General features: G+C 41.4%; 9 protein-coding genes across 9 annotated transcripts; 7 read left to right on the forward strand and 2 right to left on the reverse strand.

The window, feature by feature from the left end:
* The first annotated feature begins 32 nt into the window (after positions 1-32).
* On the forward strand, positions 33-1,589 carry LOC131260924 (zinc finger protein 54-like). Its single transcript, XM_058262785.1, has 4 exons — positions 33-198; positions 260-880; positions 958-1,109; positions 1,187-1,589. The coding sequence occupies exons 1-4, from the start codon at positions 67-69 to the stop codon at positions 1,431-1,433; spliced, it is 1,152 nt and encodes a 383-aa protein (XP_058118768.1). The 5' UTR covers positions 33-66; the 3' UTR covers positions 1,434-1,589.
* A 160-nt stretch (positions 1,590-1,749) lies between these two features.
* On the forward strand, positions 1,750-3,216 carry LOC131260921 (zinc finger protein 14-like). Its single transcript, XM_058262781.1, has 4 exons — positions 1,750-1,915; positions 1,977-2,639; positions 2,708-2,859; positions 2,921-3,216. The coding sequence occupies exons 1-4, from the start codon at positions 1,778-1,780 to the stop codon at positions 3,165-3,167; spliced, it is 1,200 nt and encodes a 399-aa protein (XP_058118764.1). The 5' UTR covers positions 1,750-1,777; the 3' UTR covers positions 3,168-3,216.
* A 650-nt stretch (positions 3,217-3,866) lies between these two features.
* Positions 3,867-5,541, forward strand: LOC131271698 (zinc finger protein 14-like). The gene is made up of 4 exons (XM_058273207.1): positions 3,867-4,004; positions 4,069-4,665; positions 4,734-4,885; positions 4,948-5,541. Exons 1-4 carry the CDS (start codon positions 3,873-3,875, stop codon positions 5,195-5,197), a joined length of 1,131 nt encoding a protein of 376 aa, XP_058129190.1. The 5' UTR covers positions 3,867-3,872; the 3' UTR covers positions 5,198-5,541.
* A 325-nt stretch (positions 5,542-5,866) lies between these two features.
* On the forward strand, positions 5,867-7,308 carry LOC131269781 (zinc finger protein-like). Its single transcript, XM_058272300.1, has 4 exons — positions 5,867-6,004; positions 6,066-6,758; positions 6,824-6,975; positions 7,054-7,308. Exons 1-4 carry the CDS (start codon positions 5,867-5,869, stop codon positions 7,301-7,303), a joined length of 1,233 nt encoding a protein of 410 aa, XP_058128283.1. The 3' UTR covers positions 7,304-7,308.
* A 306-nt stretch (positions 7,309-7,614) lies between these two features.
* Positions 7,615-8,814, forward strand: LOC131271701 (sphingolipid delta(4)-desaturase DES1-like). Its single transcript, XM_058273211.1, has one exon. It carries the CDS (start codon positions 7,637-7,639, stop codon positions 8,669-8,671), a length of 1,035 nt encoding a protein of 344 aa, XP_058129194.1. The 5' UTR covers positions 7,615-7,636; the 3' UTR covers positions 8,672-8,814.
* Positions 8,815-9,778: 964 nt separating this feature from the next.
* On the forward strand, positions 9,779-10,869 carry LOC131271707 (ubiquitin carboxyl-terminal hydrolase). The gene is made up of 3 exons (XM_058273216.1): positions 9,779-9,950; positions 10,016-10,156; positions 10,223-10,869. Exons 1-3 carry the CDS (start codon positions 9,915-9,917, stop codon positions 10,730-10,732), a joined length of 687 nt encoding a protein of 228 aa, XP_058129199.1. The 5' UTR covers positions 9,779-9,914; the 3' UTR covers positions 10,733-10,869.
* Positions 10,870-10,878: 9 nt separating this feature from the next.
* On the reverse strand, positions 10,879-12,784 carry LOC131271696 (glucose dehydrogenase [FAD, quinone]-like). Its single transcript, XM_058273205.1, has 2 exons — positions 12,382-12,784; positions 10,879-12,325 (listed from the first exon to the last, which is right to left on the reverse strand). The coding sequence occupies exons 1-2, from the start codon at positions 12,746-12,748 to the stop codon at positions 10,959-10,961; spliced, it is 1,734 nt and encodes a 577-aa protein (XP_058129188.1). The 5' UTR covers positions 12,749-12,784; the 3' UTR covers positions 10,879-10,958.
* Positions 12,785-12,946: 162 nt separating this feature from the next.
* Positions 12,947-15,490, reverse strand: LOC131271694 (uncharacterized). Its single transcript, XM_058273204.1, has 2 exons — positions 15,375-15,490; positions 12,947-15,062 (listed from the first exon to the last, which is right to left on the reverse strand). Exon 2 carries the CDS (start codon positions 15,008-15,010, stop codon positions 13,022-13,024), a length of 1,989 nt encoding a protein of 662 aa, XP_058129187.1. The 5' UTR covers positions 15,011-15,062; positions 15,375-15,490; the 3' UTR covers positions 12,947-13,021.
* Positions 15,491-15,912: 422 nt separating this feature from the next.
* Positions 15,913-18,407, forward strand: LOC131271703 (sphingolipid delta(4)-desaturase DES1). Its single transcript, XM_058273213.1, has 3 exons — positions 15,913-15,960; positions 16,076-17,118; positions 18,099-18,407. The coding sequence occupies exon 2, from the start codon at positions 16,135-16,137 to the stop codon at positions 17,098-17,100; it is 966 nt and encodes a 321-aa protein (XP_058129196.1). The 5' UTR covers positions 15,913-15,960; positions 16,076-16,134; the 3' UTR covers positions 17,101-17,118; positions 18,099-18,407.
* The last annotated feature ends 43 nt before the right edge of the window (positions 18,408-18,450 follow it).

The raw sequence follows: 18,450 nt of genomic DNA on the forward strand, positions 1-18,450 counted from the left end.
TATCCTACTACCCTTGGCTGTTTGACAAAAGATAGATGTTAGTAAACAATTGTGTTTCCACTAACCATGGCAGAATCAATGGGTGAAATCGCCAATATTTGCCGGTTTTGTTTGTCTCAACATGAATTAATACCTATTTCGAAGCCTACCGCTTCACTTTTCACCATCCAAGATGTGGAACACTTCACTGGCATTCAGGTAAGTTCTTTCAACTCGCCGAAATGCTTTGCAAGACTACAGCATTGGTTTTGTTTTGCAGATCAACGATGTGGAACAGCTATCGTTCGTGATGTGTGAAAGCTGCTGCAAAATATTGGAAAACTCAGTTGCTTTCCGCAGTGCCTGTATCAAAAATGATATTATATTCAAACAGCTCTTTTCAATACTCGTCGAGAGTGTGGTAGACGATGTACCGGAATCCATCATGGATATGAAAGATCAGTCTATATCATTTGAAAGCGATGATCAAATCGATACAGAAAAATCCATCATTGATGACTGTTCATCAAGTGCGAATGATAACGAAGACACTGAACGAACAATGCAGAAGAACATATCGTATAATAACAGGGCAAATTCACAAGATCCAAATACAACAATGGTTGCAATGTGCAGTAGCAAAAACAGGAAGACGGTGAAGAGAACCCGGCCTAAAATACTTTGTCCCATATGTGGAAAATTAGTTATAGACATAGTTAACCACGATAATGCACGACATTCGAAAAAGGTGTATTATGATTGCCCACATTGTTCTGTAAAAATGATAAATCGCTCGAATTTGCTAAGACACGTAGCCACAGTGCACGACAAGAAGATTATTAAAACCTGCGAAACTTGTGGGGAAGGATTCGTTCACCATAATACGTACAAGGCTCATATCGTACGTAAAAAAATTGAAATTGTAATGAAATATTAAATTTAATGAGGGATTTTACGACACCTTTTTTATCTTCCTAGATGGCACAACATGGAATTGGTAAAACATACGAATGTAAGATATGCATGATAACATTCAACCAGTTTGCCAACCATAATAGGCATATGAATAAATGGCACAGACCAGCAAAAGAATACACATGCAATATATGCAAGAAGATATTGCCATCAAGGTAAGTGTTCTTTAACTAGGAAATTATGTTGATACTTGTAAACACCTAATTCTCTTCAATTTCTCTGAACAATCAAGCAAGTCTCTGAAAAACCATCAACGTGTGCATTCAGACGAGCAACCTTTCGCATGCAGATCCTGTCCAAAGCGATTTAAAAGTTCTTGTGCGAGAAGAACTCACGAAATAGTTCATACAGGAATAAGATTTTCCTGTGAATTATGTAAACGATCCTATCGATACAAAAGTCTATTAGCCATGCACTACAGAAAAGATCATGACGATGAGCTACCATCAGAACAAAACAATCATACTGAAAATATGTAAAATTCTGCTAATATGGATGAAATAAAAATCATCAAACGTATAACCTCATCAGCTACAGAAGGTACAGCACAATGAAAACCTGGTTCTTAAGAAGCATTAAATAATTTTCATTCAAACTTTTCGACGTGAAATAATTATGTATGTTGAAACCACAATCTTTTTTCTTCACAATCATCCAATTGGAATGCATTGGACATAAGGAAACAACGCCGAACCGAAGCATGGGTCGGAGGATGAATAAACGCTTAAATCACGGCACTTTGTTGCACCTCCAATATTCTACTACCCGCTAGGCGATTTGACGTTTTGAAGAAAGTGTTGGTAAACAATTATACCATCCTGCTATGGTTATGGCGGAATCAATGGGTGAAATCGCTAATATTTGCCGGTTTTGTTTGTCTCAAGATGGATTAATACCTATTTCGAAAGCTACCACTTCCCTTTTCACCATTCAAGATATGGAACACTTCACTGGCATTCAGGTAAGTTCTTTCAACTCGACGAAATGCTTTGCGAAACTACAGCATTGGTTTTGTTTTGCAGATCGCCGATGAAGAACAGCTATCGTTCGCAATGTGTGAAAATTGCTGCAAAACGTTGGAAAACTCGGTTACTTTTCGCAGTACCTGCATTAATAACGATGTGATATTCAAACAGCTCTCTTCTATATCCTTTGAGAGTGTGTTAGGCGAAGAAAAAGATGAACGTTTAACAGTTGGAAGTGAAGTTCAAATTAAAATAGAAGAATCTCTTATTGATGAATTGTCATCAAGCACGAATGAATCAGAAGATTCAAACGGAATGATGGCATGTCCAACAAACGAAAAGTACGCTCAACATTCGAAAGGAACAGTGAAAAAGGAAATATCTGGCGATAAACGCACCAAGTCGCCAGAGCTAAATCCAACAAAGATTTCAGCATTCGGTGAGAACGATAAAATTCAGAAGAGAAAAAGAGGAAGAAGAAGAGTACATGAAAAGAACCTCTGTACTTTTTGTGGAAAATTTGTGACCAACATCTTTAGTCACTATCGAGAACAACATACAAAAGAAAAACTTTATGATTGTCCATATTGCCCTATAAAAATGACAAGCTCTGGAAACATGAAAAAGCACATAGCGTTAGTGCATGAAAAGAAAATAACTAAAACTTGTGAAGTATGTGGAAAGGGGTTTGTCCACAGAGCAACATACTTGTCTCACATGGTATGTAAAAAAAATTAACTAACTGTTACGAATCATTGTCACTATTGTGTTTCATTTTGCTTTTTCAGATGGCAGAACATAGTATTGGTAAAACATACGAATGCAAGGAATGCTCGAAAACGTTCCAACAGGTAGTTTCTTATAGAAGACATGTCAACAGATGGCACAAGCCATTAAAAAATTATGCTTGTAATATTTGCAACATGACTTTCAATCTAAAGTAAGTACTTCTTCCAAGCATCATTATATGTACAATATAAGTAATACCTTCTTTGTTGCAGAGTAACACTCAATGGCCATCAACGCGTGCATTCCAACGAGCAGCCTTACGTATGCAGAACCTGCCCGAAGCGTTTTAAAAGTACTAGTGCTAGGAGAGCACACGAATTAACGCACACTGGAATTCGATTTTCATGTGAACTCTGTGATAAATCGTACAGGTATAAAGGTCTTCTTAATATGCACTATAAAAAGGATCATAATGGCGCGATACCTTCAGAAAGCAGCAATCATGGTGACGATAGGTGAAGTTATTGTTTTGAATGGAATAAAGCTCATAAACGTGAATTCTACACAAATAAAAAAAAATTGTTTTACCAAATTTGACGTGATATTGTGACCAAATTATTACCGTATATTGTGCAATATATAAATTTGAAGGTTTGATTATTCCCCAATCGACAAGTATCGATGACCCCCGATAATCGGCATTCTTTTATAGTTAATTTTGATTTTCAGTTCTTTAACTTTACTTAATACGAAATAGCCACTCATTCACCATCCAATTTACTTTCCAAAGCCAAAACGGAAATGATTAAAATTTGCAAAATTTGTTAAAATAAAGGAATCTGTGCCAACTATGGCACATTTATAGTTATTTGAATTTTTGATTAAACATTTCACGTTAATTTTATACGCGGAAGCATCTATAGGGCACGTGATGAAAAAACGCTTAGATCACAAACTGACCGTGTGACGAACGTTCAATAGGGGACATATGAGAAAACATGTTTTCTTTGAGATGAAGATTACCAAATACGTATATTTAAAAATTGTGGAACACCCGATACTCAGTATTCTCAAATAATTGGTTAAAATCTTTAAAGAAATATACTGAAAAACGCTTGAATCGCATCACTGGACATGTAACGAACCTTCAATTTTCCTATACCCTTTGGTCGTTTCATACTTCAGGGCCTTTATGTTGGTAAACAATTATACTTTCTAAATACCATGGGGGAATCAGTGAGTGAAATTTCCAATATTTGCCGGTTTTGTCTGTCTCAAGATGGATTAATACCTATTTCGAAAGCTACCGCTTCCCTTTTCACCATCGAAGATGTAGAACACTTCACTGGCATTCAGGTAAGCTGCATTGCCTCAGAAACCTTTGCCTTGGTGAAACTACATCATTGGGTTTGTTTTGTAGATCTCCGATGAGAAACAGCTATCGTTCGCAATGTGTGAAAATTGCTGCAAAACGTTGGAAAACTCGACTTCCTTCCGCAGAACATGTACCAATAATGATGTGATATTCAAGCAGCTCTTTTCTATACTCGTCGAAAGTGTAGGTGCCGATGTAAAAGACGAATCTTTACATATTTCAAGTGAAGATCAATTTAAAATAGAAGACTCACTTATTGATGAATGGCCATCAAGTGGGAAAAACCCCGAATACACTGACCAAATTATGGATAGCTCAACAGTTCAAAGATGTACCGAAAAAACGAAATTGAAAAATCTAAATCGAACAAAAATATCAAACAAGTTGCGTACGAAAAGAGCGGGTTCCAAAAAAAGACATCTATGTTCTATTTGTGGCAAGTTCGTAGCCCACATCAGTTATCATAACAATGAGCAACATACGAAAGCAAAACTTTATGACTGTATCTATTGTCCTAAAAAAATGACTAGCTCATGGAATATGAAAAAGCACATCACGTTAGTGCATGAAAAGAAAATAAGTAAAACTTGTGAACTATGCGGAAAAGGGTTTATTCATCCACATACCTTCAAGACTCACATGGTACGTATGAATTATATGCAGCTATTAGTGCATAAGCACTACTAATATGTTTTATTTTCTTTTCCCAGATGACTGAACATGGTATAGGTAAAACATACGAATGTAAGGAATGCTCAATGACATTCCAGCAGAGAGCCTATTATAAAAGACACATCATCAGATGGCACACAGTCCAAAAAGATTATACATGCACAATTTGTAACATAACTTTCAATCAAAAGTACGTTCAGTTGAAGCTATGGTGCGAGTGCTCAGTACAAATTATGTCTTTTATATTTTCAGATCAAAACTAAACATTCACCAACGGGTGCATTCTGATGAGCAACCTTACGCATGCAAAACTTGTCCAAAGCGTTTTAAAAGTCCTTATGCGAGAAAAACACATGAATTAACGCACACAGGAATTCGATTTTCCTGCGATCTCTGCAAACGATCATATCGGTATAAAACTCTACTAACCATGCACTACAGAAAAGATCATCATAATGTAAAAATTACTGCGGAACAAAATAATCTTAGCCAAAATGTGTAAGTTTTGATTATGTGTATTAAATAAAGTTCACAAACGTAGATCCTAAGTCAGCTTCATAATAATGGCCGATGTTCTCCTAACGGCTTTCTTAGACGTTTGAGATTAGTTTCCCTAGATGTTGCTTTTACTTAATTCGCATTTGTTTAAGTTTAATCGGGTCGTTAGAAAATCTCCGTTTAATCAGCGAACGTATAGGCACCACTTGAGTGTATGGCATGTTACTCATAAAGAGTACACGTGCACGACTTGCAGTAACGCTTTTTTTTAAATTAACCTTGTCCATGTAAAACATGTTCAAAGCACTGGAATTCACGAGTTAACTAACGCATGGGCTCGATTTGCATGTAGACTTTGCGATTTTGGAAATGAATGTAAAATGAGTTCAATTTCAATAAAGCAACCTGGAATAGAATCTTTTAAATAGTATGTTTAACTGATATATGGATGTGTTTAATGAAGACAGAAGAATACTAGATTGAACATATCGTCATGGTAACTTTTCTCGTTATGCTTTACTGCAATAAACGAATTTTTTAAATTGGTTCCTATATGCTGTCAGTCTCTTTGCTTTGTTCTTTCTTCTTCTTTTTACCGTTTGCTGGCAGTATTTGACATTCAACAACGCTAGGTTTTTGTATTTTGGAATCTCAAAAACAACATCATTTTATCATGACTGCCGTTTCACTAGAAATTTCAAACATTTGTAGGTTTTGTTTGTGCCAAGATGTGAATTTTTTGGTTTCTTTAGAAAAGCTGATCGATACGAAATTCACCATAGGAGATATAGAATACTGTACTGGCGTTCGGGTAGGTTAGTAGCACACTTTTAACATACAGCCGCAATTAATGTTACTTGCTTGTTTTACAGATCCCGGAGGAGGAAACATGCATTTATGCGATTTGTGAAACTTGTTCCCACAGTTTAGCAACATCAGTGTCCTTCCGTTTCCTGTGCTTGAAGAGTAATATTCTTTTCAACCAGCTGTTTTCTGAATCTAACGATAGGCATAACGTCGAGGAATCCAATTCTACAGACGACAGTGATCATGCTAAAGTTGCTACGCTGGAGATAGAAATTCTTGTACCAGATGACCAAGTCATTAACAACACTGTAGAGTATCTCTCAAATGATGAGGGTGATTTTGACCAACAATCATTTGGCAGTGTTGACGAGTGGAGTTTGGTCGAACCAAACCTTGCAGCAATCGATGAACTTGTATCACCATCAAAAGCTGCCGAAACCCGCGGCTCTATTGAAGCAGTTCGGAAAAGCAAACCAAAGAACCTAAGCAAACCTTCCAAGGAAAAGAAATCGAGTAATGTGTTAGGCAAAAGCAAAAAGCTGTGTGGTGTTTGTGGAGCCATGGTTTACGATTTAAAAAATCACATTCGAATTCATAGCAAAGAAAAACTACTCTCTTGCTCACTTTGCAATGCTAAAATGGCTGATCGCTCCAATCTGTTTAGACACGTTCAAGCGGTACATGCAAAGAAGGTTCTCAAAACTTGCGAGCTATGCGACAAAGGATTTACTTCATCCAATTCGTACATATCGCACATGGTACGAGCAGTTCAAAAGAGAGATTAGAAGAAATATTCACAATTCACTTCATTGTTAACTTTCAGCAATCGCAGCACGGAATCGGCAAAACTTATGAATGTAAAATATGTCTCAAATCATTCAAACATCCCTCAAACTATAAGGATCACTTCAACCGACTTCATCATGTTAAGCTGGACTACAAATGCCGAGTTTGTGGAAAGTTATTCAAAGATAGGTACGTCTATCCTCATTTCATTTCCGTAGTAGATTTGGCCTTTTAATTTTGATAAAGTTTGTCTCAATTTTATTTTAGAATCAGTCTAAAAACACATCGCAAAGTACATTCTGCATCGAAACCCTTTGGCTGTGACGAATGTTCGAAACGATTCAAAACTCGTTATTCCAGAAATACGCACCAGCTTACACACAGTGGTATTCGATACTCCTGCACGTTATGCACTAAATCGTACAAGTACAAAAATTTACTCAGAAATCACTGTAAAAAACAACATTCTTCTGTAGAACCGGCGCAAACCGTAGATACTGAACAAATAACTGTTTGAAATTGAAAATATGTTAGTGATCGCAATCTGCATTAGGAGGAAAATTGAATGTAGATTTTGTTTCCTTTTTTTTTGTTCAGAAACTCTTATCAGTATCAGAAAGGGATATTTTTTATCGAACGCAAACACAGATACGTTCAAAGATAAGCCACACTACCAAATAACCGTTATCGAAATGGAAAGCTAGCTTATATCTATCAACCGATTTGATGTGCCTTTAGTGGTTAGTGCTAGTTCAGCTAATGGTGCGATCGCATCATCGATCTGGAGGCCTCCATTTAAGTATCCGTATTTTAAATCCTCTTGTGAACCGCACACGATCCAGGTACCACAATGGGGCAGCGTGTTTCTCGAACGGACTTTGAGTGGGTGTACGATGATCAGCCGCACACCCGTCGCCGGCAGGAAATGGTGAAAAAGTATCCGCAGATAAAAAAGCTATTCGGACCAGATCCACAATTTAAGTACGTGGTATCCGCGATGGTGTTGACGCAAATCTTCATGCTGTATGTGATGCAAAACCAGTCCTGGCCAATGATCGTATTGGTGGCTTACTGTTTCGGTGGCGTTATCAATCATTCGCTGATGCTTGCTAACCACGAAATTTCCCACAACATGGCTTTTGGGTATGCGCGTCCCCTAGCCAACCGGTACTTTGGAATGTGGTGCAATCTTCCCATTGGTGTACCAATGTCGGTTTCATTTAAAAAATACCACAACCTGCACCACCGCCATCTGGCCGATGACGACCTCGATCCGGACGTACCGACCGTATTGGAGGCCAAACTCTTCTGCACCACGTTCGGCAAGTTTATCTGGGTGTGTCTGCAGCCCTTTTTCTACGGATTGCGCCCACTTTTTGTGAACCCACTGCCTGTGACGAAGCTGGAAATCATCAATACCGTTGTCCAGCTTACGTTCAATACGCTAGTTGTGCTTGTTTTCGGATGGCGGATGATGGCGTACCTGCTCATCGGTTCCGTACTGGCCATGGGATTACATCCCGTTGCCGGTCATTTTATCGCTGAGCATTATATGTTTGCGAAAGGGTTTGAAACGTATTCCTACTATGGACCGCTCAACTGGATCACATTCAACGTTGGATATCATAACGAGCATCATGACTTTCCGGCCATCCCTGGTAGCCGGTTGCCCGAATTGAAGAAAATAGCCCCTGAATATTACGAAACTATGCCGCAACACACTTCCTGGACGCGGGTTCTATATGACTTCATCACCGATCCTGCAGTGGGACCATATGCTAGAATTAAACGGAAGAGTCTCGATAAACCGAAAGCGAAACCTATGGAAACGATCAACCTGGTACATGATTCATGGAAGCACGACGTGGATCAGAAGAAAAGATAGGCTAGTACAATCAAAAAGCAACTCATGTGAATGCACGTAACATCTTTACCGTTTTGTAATAAATAATTCACACCTGATAAGAAAAAAAAGAGTCCCAATAGATAACGAATGCTCGGACGGCATTCAAACCCACGCTGAGTGATTATTGAACCACACGTTATCTACGACTATGATAAAGATGTGGGGTTGAATTGTTCGGATAGATTAGGCAGTGAGACCATTTCCCCTTGGTTGCTTCCATTATTTCGGCGAATACGAACGTTTTGGGAATTTCATTCACTCGTGCACTCTTTCATTACATCTTTGCTTCATGGGTTTGTTGAATTGGCTATCTACAAGTCTCTTGGAATAAATCAGTGAAATTAATAAGCAAGCTTATACTATTCTTCATTATTCAGTTGGGGAGGCGTGGGGGAATAATCTGTAGTAAAATTTTAGAAAACGTGCAGTTTGAAAAATAACTACCCGGTTGACAAAAATTCAAATTTTTTGCAGCTGTCATGTAGTACCAGCAAGTTTTTCCATGGCAGATTGCTGGGACTCTTGCTGGAACTACATAGTACCAGCAACAATGTCAATTTCTGTCAACCGGGTACTCAAATTGGTAGTCAACCAAGATAAATATAGTTTCGAGCAGCTGAAAAACAATTTCCTGCAATTGACATCCTCTCGGCACAATCTTTGAATAACAAACATTTGATGATTCTCAAAATTTGCCAGGCACGCAATTTACTATGTTATATCCCACTAGACCGTTTAGGAAAAGTCTAGCGTGTTCTGTCGATGTACTGATGTATTCGTCCGTTGGAGCATGTTCTCCATCCTCTAGCAACGCACTAACTATTTTTAGCGTCTTTCAAAATGCAGTGTCCCTGGTAAATTGAACTTCCACATACATGTTCTGTTACACATAACATATTGATTTAATTGAATGGATTTAACTTTGTTAATACGTTCCTCACGATTTAAAATATCAACTAGCATACCGAAAACATGAAAATTGTTCGTAAGCGATTGTCAAAAATTTCCATAATTTTTCTAATGACATCAACGCGATTTATTGTACTTACCTTGACCATATCTACATACTTGTTTTGTTCCTTGCAGTTGCCGGCTTGCAATTCGGTAAATTGGATTGCATAGTGGGAAAATTGGATTAGAGTGAATCACCACACTAGTGTGATTTTGCAACCAGCATTTGAACTTATTTTGCCATTTACCTCAAAGGAAACTAGTCGCAAAGATGGATTGCTGGCTACCATTGGAGTCCAACCCAGATGTAAGTACAATGTTCTGTGTAACTAATAGAAGGGAGCATGAATATTATGAATATTTTCTTCTTAGGTATTGTCCAAGTACATGACTGACCTAGGCGTGTCTCCGCTTTGGAGCATCGTCGATATATATGGAATGGACGACGAGCTGTTAGATATGGTGCCTAAGCCACTGAAATCGCTCATTTTCCTGTTCCCTTGCTCGAAGGCGGTAAGATGATGATGCATGAATGTGTTTTCTTTGCATGAACTTGTAAAATTGTTTCCATCATTGCAGCATGAGGAAAGACGGGCAAAGGAAGACGAAGAATTGAAGAGTAAAAATATCGTACATCCTGAGAAACTTTTCTTCACCCGTCAGTACATTCACAACGCGTGCGGAACCATTGCCCTGATCCACGCCATACTGAACAACCCAGACATCGAGGTTGAAGATGGCAGTGTCCTTAAGAAATACTTCGACGATGCCAAAAATCTTACTCCCGAAGAGCGCGGGAAACTCCTGAACAATAGCAAGGAATTTATGGAAAAGCACGAGTCAAACGCACAGGAGGGGCAAACCGCAACGCCAGATATCAACGACGCGGTTTATCATCATTTCGTGGCATTTGTGCATGTTGATGGAAAGTTATACGAGCTAGATGGAAGGAAGAATTTCCCGGTTGAGCACGGCAGCACGTCGCCGGAAACGCTATTGAAAGACGCAGTGCAAGTTTGCAAGAAATTCATCGAGGTTGATCCCACTGAAGTACGTTTTACTCTGTTGGGGCTCGCTCCAACTCAGTAAAACGGCTAAGACATGTCATCGTTCATAAAAAGAAAGAATGCTCTCAAGACGTTGCTGCTTTTTAAGCTTAACAAAATTCATTCATGGAATCTATAAACTTATCCATTGGAAATAAATCGCGCTGACAAAGCTTTATATGTATGGAATGCAAAATATTTATTTCCTCTATTATCTGTTTATGAGAACATTTACTATGTTGCAACAAGCAGCATGTATCTGTTATGAATTAGTGTTCCATGTTTTTAAAATTAGACTGTACAAAATAGTCTGCTATGGCCATCACCACCGAATTAGGATTACCGCTGGGAGCATTCACCATAACCGACGCATCCGCAACATACAAATTTTGTATGCCGTGAACTTGCAGATTAGTTGAAGAAACAACCGAACCTTCACTGCTACTGCCCATTCGGCATGTTCCCACCGGATGATAGATTGTGTGGGTAACGGAACGGATATAGCATTCCCAATAGTCATCGCTGTCGTAGCGATAGTTCGTACAACCGGGAAATGGTTTTGGGTTAAATTCCAGCTTCATCTCACGTGCCGATTGCTGTTCGGTTAGTTGTTGCAATATACGAATACCTTTAAGTAAAACATCTACATCTTTCCTGGCGGTTAAGTATTTGGGATTAATAATTGGTGCATCCCACACGTCTGCACTTCGCAGGATTATTTCTCCTGTGCTTTCTGGGTGCAGTAAAATAGGCAAAACGGTGACCATCGACTGGCCAGCTCTTAACAATGGCTCAAAATAATCTTTCCACACACTCTCCCGAAAATTGACCAGCTTTCGCAAGTGAACACCTCCGTCGGAACTAATGCCTGCCGGTAGTACCATAAATTGAAGATCACTGCTGTAGTTACTCCCAAGAGAAATGAAACCCACTGCTTCACAGCCACCGAAAGCAAGTGATGAGTGATGTGGATTTTGCGAAAAATAGCGCCATAAGTTTTGCGGATGTATTAAGTTGAGTGGCGATAAGTTTAACGTTGACCCGGAAAGCATTAACTCTGACCCTGTGCCTATGTGGTCTTGCAAGTTTTTCCCTACGAGCGGGAGATCTGCAACCGATTCAATCCCATGCGTTTCTAACTCAGATTTCGGGCCGATCCCACTGTGCAGTAGTATTTTGGCGGACCCCACCGTACCAGCCGTTAGAATTACTCCTTTTCTTGCATACACGTCGATAGTTTGGCCGGCCTTCGAGGCACGCAAGCCCTTCGCAACGCCATCATGGACGATAACTTTCTCCACCAAACAGTTTGTCACAAGCTCATGACCGGGTCTGTGAAGTACCTCATAGCTGTGGCTCGTAGACCAACGTCTTCCATTGTTTGTCGTTAGTAACGGCTGGAAAAATGCATGTTGATTAAAACCCATTTCTCGGGCGGAATTCATGAAAACTTCTCCAAGTTTGGTATGGAACCCTCCTGCTTCGACGGAATGTGCTTTGGACCAAGAAGTTTGTTCAAAGAATTGCATAAAACGTTCTAAATCATAGGGTTCTTCGAACCAGGTAGCAAAATCTTTCGGCCCAGCTATATAGTGCACCATATTATTAAGCATGTGTGTTCCACCAACAACTTTTCCTAAAAAGAAAAACATGCCTTAGTCGATCAGTGTTAACATATTGCGTTTAACTTACCCATTGGCCAGAAACTTTTGTTTTCCTGCATTGCCCAGCAGGACTCGACCTGTGATTCCGTTTCATACTGCCAATCATACTCCGATCCTTGGATAAGAGGCATAAACAGCGGAACATCCATGAACATGTTCCTCATAGAACCGGCCTCCAGGACCAGTACATTGGTTGCAGGAATGTGGGAGGCGATCACCGATCCGGCTGTTCCAGAACCAACGATGATATAATCATACATTGATTTGCTTGGCAACACATGGCGGTTGCTAAAGCTGGACACATTGTACAACACGTTTAACAGATACGTTGCCACAAAAACGCCTACCGTATAGAAGCAAACTATGAAATAATAATTAAATAATGCAACATGCATGGTTCTATTTTAGTTTTAGCGACACATTGCGTTGCATTGTTGGGAAAACGATTATTTATTTGTAATCCATTCGTTGTCAAAACTGTCATTTCCGGCCCATCTTTATTGAGTATTCCTGGCAGCACTGGTCACGCTGCTACATTCGAAACGATAGGATAACGGAATTATGCAATAAATTTAAAGAACTACGAATACGAAAGTTTTACGACAACGATGGGATTTTTATTAACTTTTTCAAGGTTCATATTGCGTCAGTCACATATGTACTCCACCCTAATCCTCGTCGTCGTCCTCATCGTCACTAGACTCATTAAGCCATTCCACAAATTTAGCGAATGCGCTTCTGAGCGATTCATCCTCGACTCCATCGTACCAGCGGATGATAACCTCCTCGCTTACCAGATCGCCCTCGTAAAGAAAGTGCATCAGTTGTACGAGTTTTGCACGAATAATTTCGTACGACTGGGACATCTCCTCGAACGCCTTCAAGCAGTCGAGCATAGCGTCCTTGTCGCGGATGTAGTTCTTGAAGACGATGCCGAAATATGCGAGCAGCTTGCGCAGCATGCCGACTGTGTTCGTCGCCACACCCTCCTGAACGACCAGAATCTGCAAGATTGCTTTCACCACGTAAAAATTCACCTCACCGAGCGACATGTTGTACGCATAGCGCGACGAGTTGATCTCCAATATTAGATACTCGGCATTGGTCTGCTCAGCTAGACCGCGCTTGAGTGATTCCACCACCTCCGAAAGAAAGATGCTAGAATCCTCTTGCACCGGGCTGGGCACACCACTGGCCCCTTCATCGTCCGACAGCTGGTAGATGGACGGGGAGTAAATCGAACGCAACGGAGCAACCAAAGCTGGCTGATTAAACAATTCTCGCACCTCTACGTCATCGTCCGAGTCGTCGGATTCGTCTGGCTGTTCCTCTGGTACGGTGTACGCTCGCTCGGCCAGCTTTTGCGACCCCTCTCCCCACTCGTCGTCTGGTTTGTCCGCTTGCACCAGAACCTTCTTAACCGTCATTCCACTCGGTAACTCTACACGCTCCCCGAGCACCGCTCCGTCACTGATATGACATCCGGTGCCCACCGAGGCACCACTGGCGATGATGCAATGGTCGAGCACACAATTGTCACCAACGATAGCGCCGTCGAAGAGGAAACTGTTCCGAATACGACACTTGCGCCCAATCTTGCAGCCACGCCCGATCACGGACTGGCGAATGAAGGTGTCCTCCTCGATTTTACTGTTCTCGGCAACCGCCAGATCACCGTCCAGTTCGCAAGACCGGCTCAAGTGCACGTTTCGATGGCGATAGATGTTGTTGCGATAGTACTTATAGTACGGGCACACCTGACTAATGGCCATGTCCGGCACAAGCGGATACACCCAGCGGTTCATGATGTCCAGCGAAACCATATGGTACGTCTGCCAGTTGCACACGCGCTGCGCGTACTCCTCCCGGCCCAGCTTAGCCACGTAGATGCGGCTGTTGAGAATTTCCTCGTTAATCAAAACTCCGTTCACAAAATCATCGCGCGTCAGGAAGTCAAAGTTATCCGCGAACAGGGGCAATGCGGCATGGCTACAGATTGCGATCTGTGGATCGAGCAACCCATGGTACACCGTAACGTTCCGGTTCGACACGAACAGTTCCAGCGGAAGCTCGAAATTACGCTCTTTTTGCTGCTGCTGCTGCGTTAACCGCTGATGGTGAAGCAATCGGCGCGTCGAGGTATCCATCACGATCATCACCTCGTTGCCGGTGCGCAACCGCTGCACGGTATCCTTGTATACGACCGTCATCGCCGCACCTCGATCCATCTTTAACAGACGCTTGTGCTCCTCGAGCAGCGTTGTCAGGTTAGCGTTGGTGACACTGTCCACCCCAAGCAGAATAAAATTACCCCGGATGATGTGGCGCGCTTCAAGATCGCGGAGTGCCTCTCCCAAGCACCGGCACGACTCCGAGCTGATGATCGTGATCGTCATGTTCATCGACCAGGTGCACTTTTCCGCCTGTCGTTGATGGATGAATCGTTTCACTTCATTGCTGTGGTTGCTGCAAAATATGATCACCTCCTCCACGCCATGCCGATTCAGCACTTCGAGGGTGTACTCGATCAGTGGCACATTTACAATCGGCAGCAGCGCCAACGGCGACGCGCTCGTAAATGGGAGAAAATTGTCATTGTATGAATCGGCTATCAAAATGGCCTGTACGATTTCCTCATTTTCGATCGATTTACTCATGGTGCTCGGGATGGACGGAACACAACGTTGCAGCCTTCGATACCGCTATGAACTGCAAATAGAATTGTTTGGTGATGAAACCAAATTAACCAGGAATACTGAATTACTTATGAAACTTGCATTACTACTTCTTGCTAGTGATTGCGTGCTAGTGGGTAACTGCAATTTTGTTAATAATCAATTCATGTCCCTACCTAGCAAAACAACAGCGGTACAGAAAAAAGTTTTATGCCGACAACTCGTCGGGCTAGGATGTTGAGATTGATGTCCATTTAGTGCGTCGCCGAAAATTGATCTAGTACTAAATCAAACTTACTTAAAAATACCCCAAGAAAACGGAGGGCTGAAAACGATAATACCATACCTTGAACTTAGGTTGGGTTCGCATCAAAATGATCCAAACTTCTGTGTTTCGATCGGTTTGGAGCTACGAAATGCACGTAACTTGATGTTTTGATATTTTGATACAAATGCCACGACTCGCGGACCATTTGGACGCAATGTCAGTTATGTCAACAACACCGAGCGGTGGTTGAAGCTTTGGTAACCTTGTTTGAAAACGGAATACAGTAGGTCCCCACAGTACGCTATACTCGAGATACGCGAATTCGCAATTACGCGATTTTTTACAACTGACAGCTTATAGCGTTGATTGAGCTTTTTTTGACACATGACACTTTTTAACAGAGATATAATGAGACAATAGAAAAAATGGAACACTTATTAGTGATTAGGATAGCAAATATGTTAAATAAGCGGTTCCCTCTGAGTGTAAACTCTTCAATATGAGGTATAAACGATATGGCAGAGGCTAAAACTCGATATACGCGATGGTGTTCGGTCCCAAACATTAGCGTACTGCGGGGACCTACTGTATTTCGTCGAACGTGACATTCGCATTGCAGCTGAGCAGCGGCGAGGGTGTTGTTTTCCTGCTTTCTTCTCAGCTGGTGAGTAGCAACCCGGTGACCGACGTCTCTGCTGTCATCGCTGCTTTTGGAGATAGTGAAATTAATTCGCCGAAAAGGGTGGATGCACCATTGTGAAATTTCTCTTCTCGGACAGGATTAACGAAGATTTGATCGGCTGTGGATTTGTGAGTGAAATCGGTTACACCATACAGAATGGGCCAGCATGTCTCCAGGACGGACTTCGAGTGGACGTACACGGAGGAGCCGCACGCAAGCCGGCGTAAAATGATTCTAGAAAAGTACCCGCAGATCAAAAAGCTGTTCGGTTACGATCCCCAGTTCAAGTGGGTAGCGAGCGCAATGGTCCTGACACAATTCGCTATGCTGTTCGTCGTGAAAGACCAATCGTGGAAAATTATTTTTCTCCTGGCCTACTGCTTGGGTGGAGTGATCAATCATTCGCTTATGTTAGCATGCCACGAGATAGCACACAATCTGGCGTTTGGACACGCGCGACCGATGGCGAATCGATTGTTTGGCTTCTTTTGTAACCTTCCGATCGGGTTACCGATGTCGGTATCGTTCAAAAAGTACCATCTGGAGCACCACCGTTATCAGGGCGACGAAGTGATCGACACGGATCTTCCCACATACTTGGAAGCGAAGCTGTTCTGCACAACGCTTGGCAAATTCTTCTGGGTGTTCTTGCAGCCGATGTTTTACATCTTTCGTCCGCTCGTCGTGAATCCTAAGCCACCTCAGAAATTGGAGCTGGTCAACGGTGTCATCCAGCTGGTGTTCAACACGATAGTTGTGTACTACTTTGGCTGGAAAGTGATGGTTTATCTGATCGTCGGGTCGCTACTAGCGATGGGACTGCATCCCGTTGCCGGGCATTTCATTTCCGAGCACTACATGTTTGCCAAAGGCTTCGAAACATACTCCTACTATGGTCCACTGAACTGGATCACCTTTAACGTGGGATATCACAACGAGCATCACGATTTCCCGGCCGTCCCCGGGCGATTATTACCCGAAGTGAAGCGCATCGCGCCAGAGTTTTACGACAACATCCCGCAGCATACATCCTGGACACGCGTACTATATGATTTTATCACCGACCCCACCATAGGACCCTACGCTAGGATTAAGCGTAAGGCGCGTGGCTTGGACTCGTAAAGCTGATATTATAAGCAGGTAAGCTGTGAACCAATTCCATTATTCTATCAATCACATCGACAACTCAATTATCTAACTGTGATTGACCGTACAGTCAGTATATGGCGCTTGATATCAGCCGTTATCATGCCCTTGATCATACCGCCAGTAGTGGATTCGACCAGTATAATTCCCATGCCAGACAATGCGCCGGACCATAAACGAGTTTCTTCACTGTTCAGATAACACTCAAATCCCAACCCTTATCAGTACCGAGGGACAGCTGCAATGGTCAACCTAACGTGTATGCGTGTGTTCTAAAGTAAACATTTCGCACCGTGGCGAAATGACTCATAATTTAGAGTGCGGCCCTGCCTTAGGCTCACGTTTAACGAATTATTCGTTCCAAATGTAGTGTCTCACGTCATGTGGCACATTTCAGATTTTTACATTTTTTTCTTTTGGTGAACCTTATTTCAATTATGAACTCATTAATGGCTAGACGATTGGCATTTACTTGGGTGAATATGTGACAGAAATTTCAACACATGCTAATGCCTAGGAAAAATACCACTATTGAATTAGTGTTTATTATCTTGATGAGTTCTTCGATGCTTTCGGGAATGTGAACGGTATGTTATCTTTCTAACAAAATGTGTAAGGTACCGAATGATCAACAGTTTTGAATGCAATCGGTTGAGAAGTTGGTGACTGAAAACCAGCCTTTTGCGACATACAAACAAATGATTCATATACTTTTATCAATGTTGTACGAGTGTTTGCCACCCTAACGCAGGTGCTCTTCTGCCTATTTAAAACCGGAACCCAGATGGGACAGATGGCGCAGAAAATTCAATTTTCATGTCACCGGAAAGAAGTAGTAATCTCTGTTATCCGCAGGTGTTGTGGGCCGTTTATCGCATGACGGTTGTTTGTTAGCCAACATTCTGTCCATTGATCACGCGTATAGCATCTGTATAGATAATTTAATTAAAACTGCTTCTCGTTTCTCTTTGCAGATTTAAGGAGTATACATATTGTTGTACAAGGATTGTTGGAGTTGAGAATGGTGTTGACTTATGATGATTATAGCAAAGATCTACTATTTGCCTAGGGCAGACAACAAAAAAAGGGACAAAATCAGAAAGGAGGAATCTAAAAAGATGGATATATTTAATGAGTATTGAAACAAATGTAGGTACGTATATCTACATTTGCAGGTTTACTTATCACGAGGGTGTTACGTTTATTTTACTTACACTTGGCATTCGAACGCTACATGCTGATGCAAAATTAAGATGCTTAATGAGCAAGAAAAGCCTAAGTTTCGTTTAAATGCACTAAAAACAAAAAAAAATAAATTGAAGGCAT

This window comes from Anopheles coustani, chromosome 3 (genome assembly GCF_943734705.1).
Source record: "Anopheles coustani chromosome 3, idAnoCousDA_361_x.2, whole genome shotgun sequence".
NCBI classification, from domain to species: domain Eukaryota; kingdom Metazoa; phylum Arthropoda; class Insecta; order Diptera; family Culicidae; genus Anopheles; species Anopheles coustani.

Excerpts from the sequence above, each read along its gene's own strand:
- LOC131271701 (XM_058273211.1), top strand. The coding sequence starts at position 7,637 with ATGGGGCAGCGTGTTTCTCGAACGGACTTTGAGTGGGTGTACGATGAT.
- LOC131271698 (XM_058273207.1), top strand. The coding sequence starts at position 3,873 with ATGGGGGAATCAGTGAGTGAAATTTCCAATATTTGCCGGTTTTGTCTG. Across the intron at positions 4,666-4,733 it reads ATACCTTCAAGACTCACATG|ATGACTGAACATGGTATAGG; the intron begins GTACGTATGAAT and ends TTCTTTTCCCAG. Across the intron at positions 4,886-4,947 it reads AACATAACTTTCAATCAAAA|ATCAAAACTAAACATTCACC; the intron begins GTACGTTCAGTT and ends TTATATTTTCAG.
- LOC131260924 (XM_058262785.1), top strand. The coding sequence starts at position 67 with ATGGCAGAATCAATGGGTGAAATCGCCAATATTTGCCGGTTTTGTTTG. Across the intron at positions 881-957 it reads ATACGTACAAGGCTCATATC|ATGGCACAACATGGAATTGG; the intron begins GTACGTAAAAAA and ends TTATCTTCCTAG. Across the intron at positions 1,110-1,186 it reads AAGAAGATATTGCCATCAAG|CAAGTCTCTGAAAAACCATC; the intron begins GTAAGTGTTCTT and ends TGAACAATCAAG.
- LOC131271707 (XM_058273216.1), top strand. The coding sequence starts at position 9,915 with ATGGATTGCTGGCTACCATTGGAGTCCAACCCAGAT. Across the intron at positions 9,951-10,015 it reads CATTGGAGTCCAACCCAGAT|GTATTGTCCAAGTACATGAC; the intron begins GTAAGTACAATG and ends TTTTCTTCTTAG. Across the intron at positions 10,157-10,222 it reads TGTTCCCTTGCTCGAAGGCG|CATGAGGAAAGACGGGCAAA; the intron begins GTAAGATGATGA and ends CCATCATTGCAG.
- LOC131271703 (XM_058273213.1), top strand. The coding sequence starts at position 16,135 with ATGGGCCAGCATGTCTCCAGGACGGACTTCGAGTGGACGTACACGGAG.
- LOC131271694 (XM_058273204.1), bottom strand. The coding sequence starts at position 15,010 with ATGAGTAAATCGATCGAAAATGAGGAAATCGTACAGGCCATTTTGATA.
- LOC131271696 (XM_058273205.1), bottom strand. The coding sequence starts at position 12,748 with ATGCATGTTGCATTATTTAATTATTATTTCATAGTTTGCTTCTATACG. Across the intron at positions 12,326-12,381 it reads CAAAAGTTTCTGGCCAATGG|GAAAAGTTGTTGGTGGAACA; the intron begins GTAAGTTAAACG and ends TTTTCTTTTTAG.
- LOC131260921 (XM_058262781.1), top strand. The coding sequence starts at position 1,778 with ATGGTTATGGCGGAATCAATGGGTGAAATCGCTAATATTTGCCGGTTT. Across the intron at positions 1,916-1,976 it reads AACACTTCACTGGCATTCAG|ATCGCCGATGAAGAACAGCT; the intron begins GTAAGTTCTTTC and ends TTTGTTTTGCAG. Across the intron at positions 2,640-2,707 it reads CAACATACTTGTCTCACATG|ATGGCAGAACATAGTATTGG; the intron begins GTATGTAAAAAA and ends TTGCTTTTTCAG.
- LOC131269781 (XM_058272300.1), top strand. The coding sequence starts at position 5,867 with ATGACTGCCGTTTCACTAGAAATTTCAAACATTTGTAGGTTTTGTTTG. Across the intron at positions 6,005-6,065 it reads AATACTGTACTGGCGTTCGG|ATCCCGGAGGAGGAAACATG; the intron begins GTAGGTTAGTAG and ends CTTGTTTTACAG. Across the intron at positions 6,759-6,823 it reads ATTCGTACATATCGCACATG|CAATCGCAGCACGGAATCGG; the intron begins GTACGAGCAGTT and ends GTTAACTTTCAG.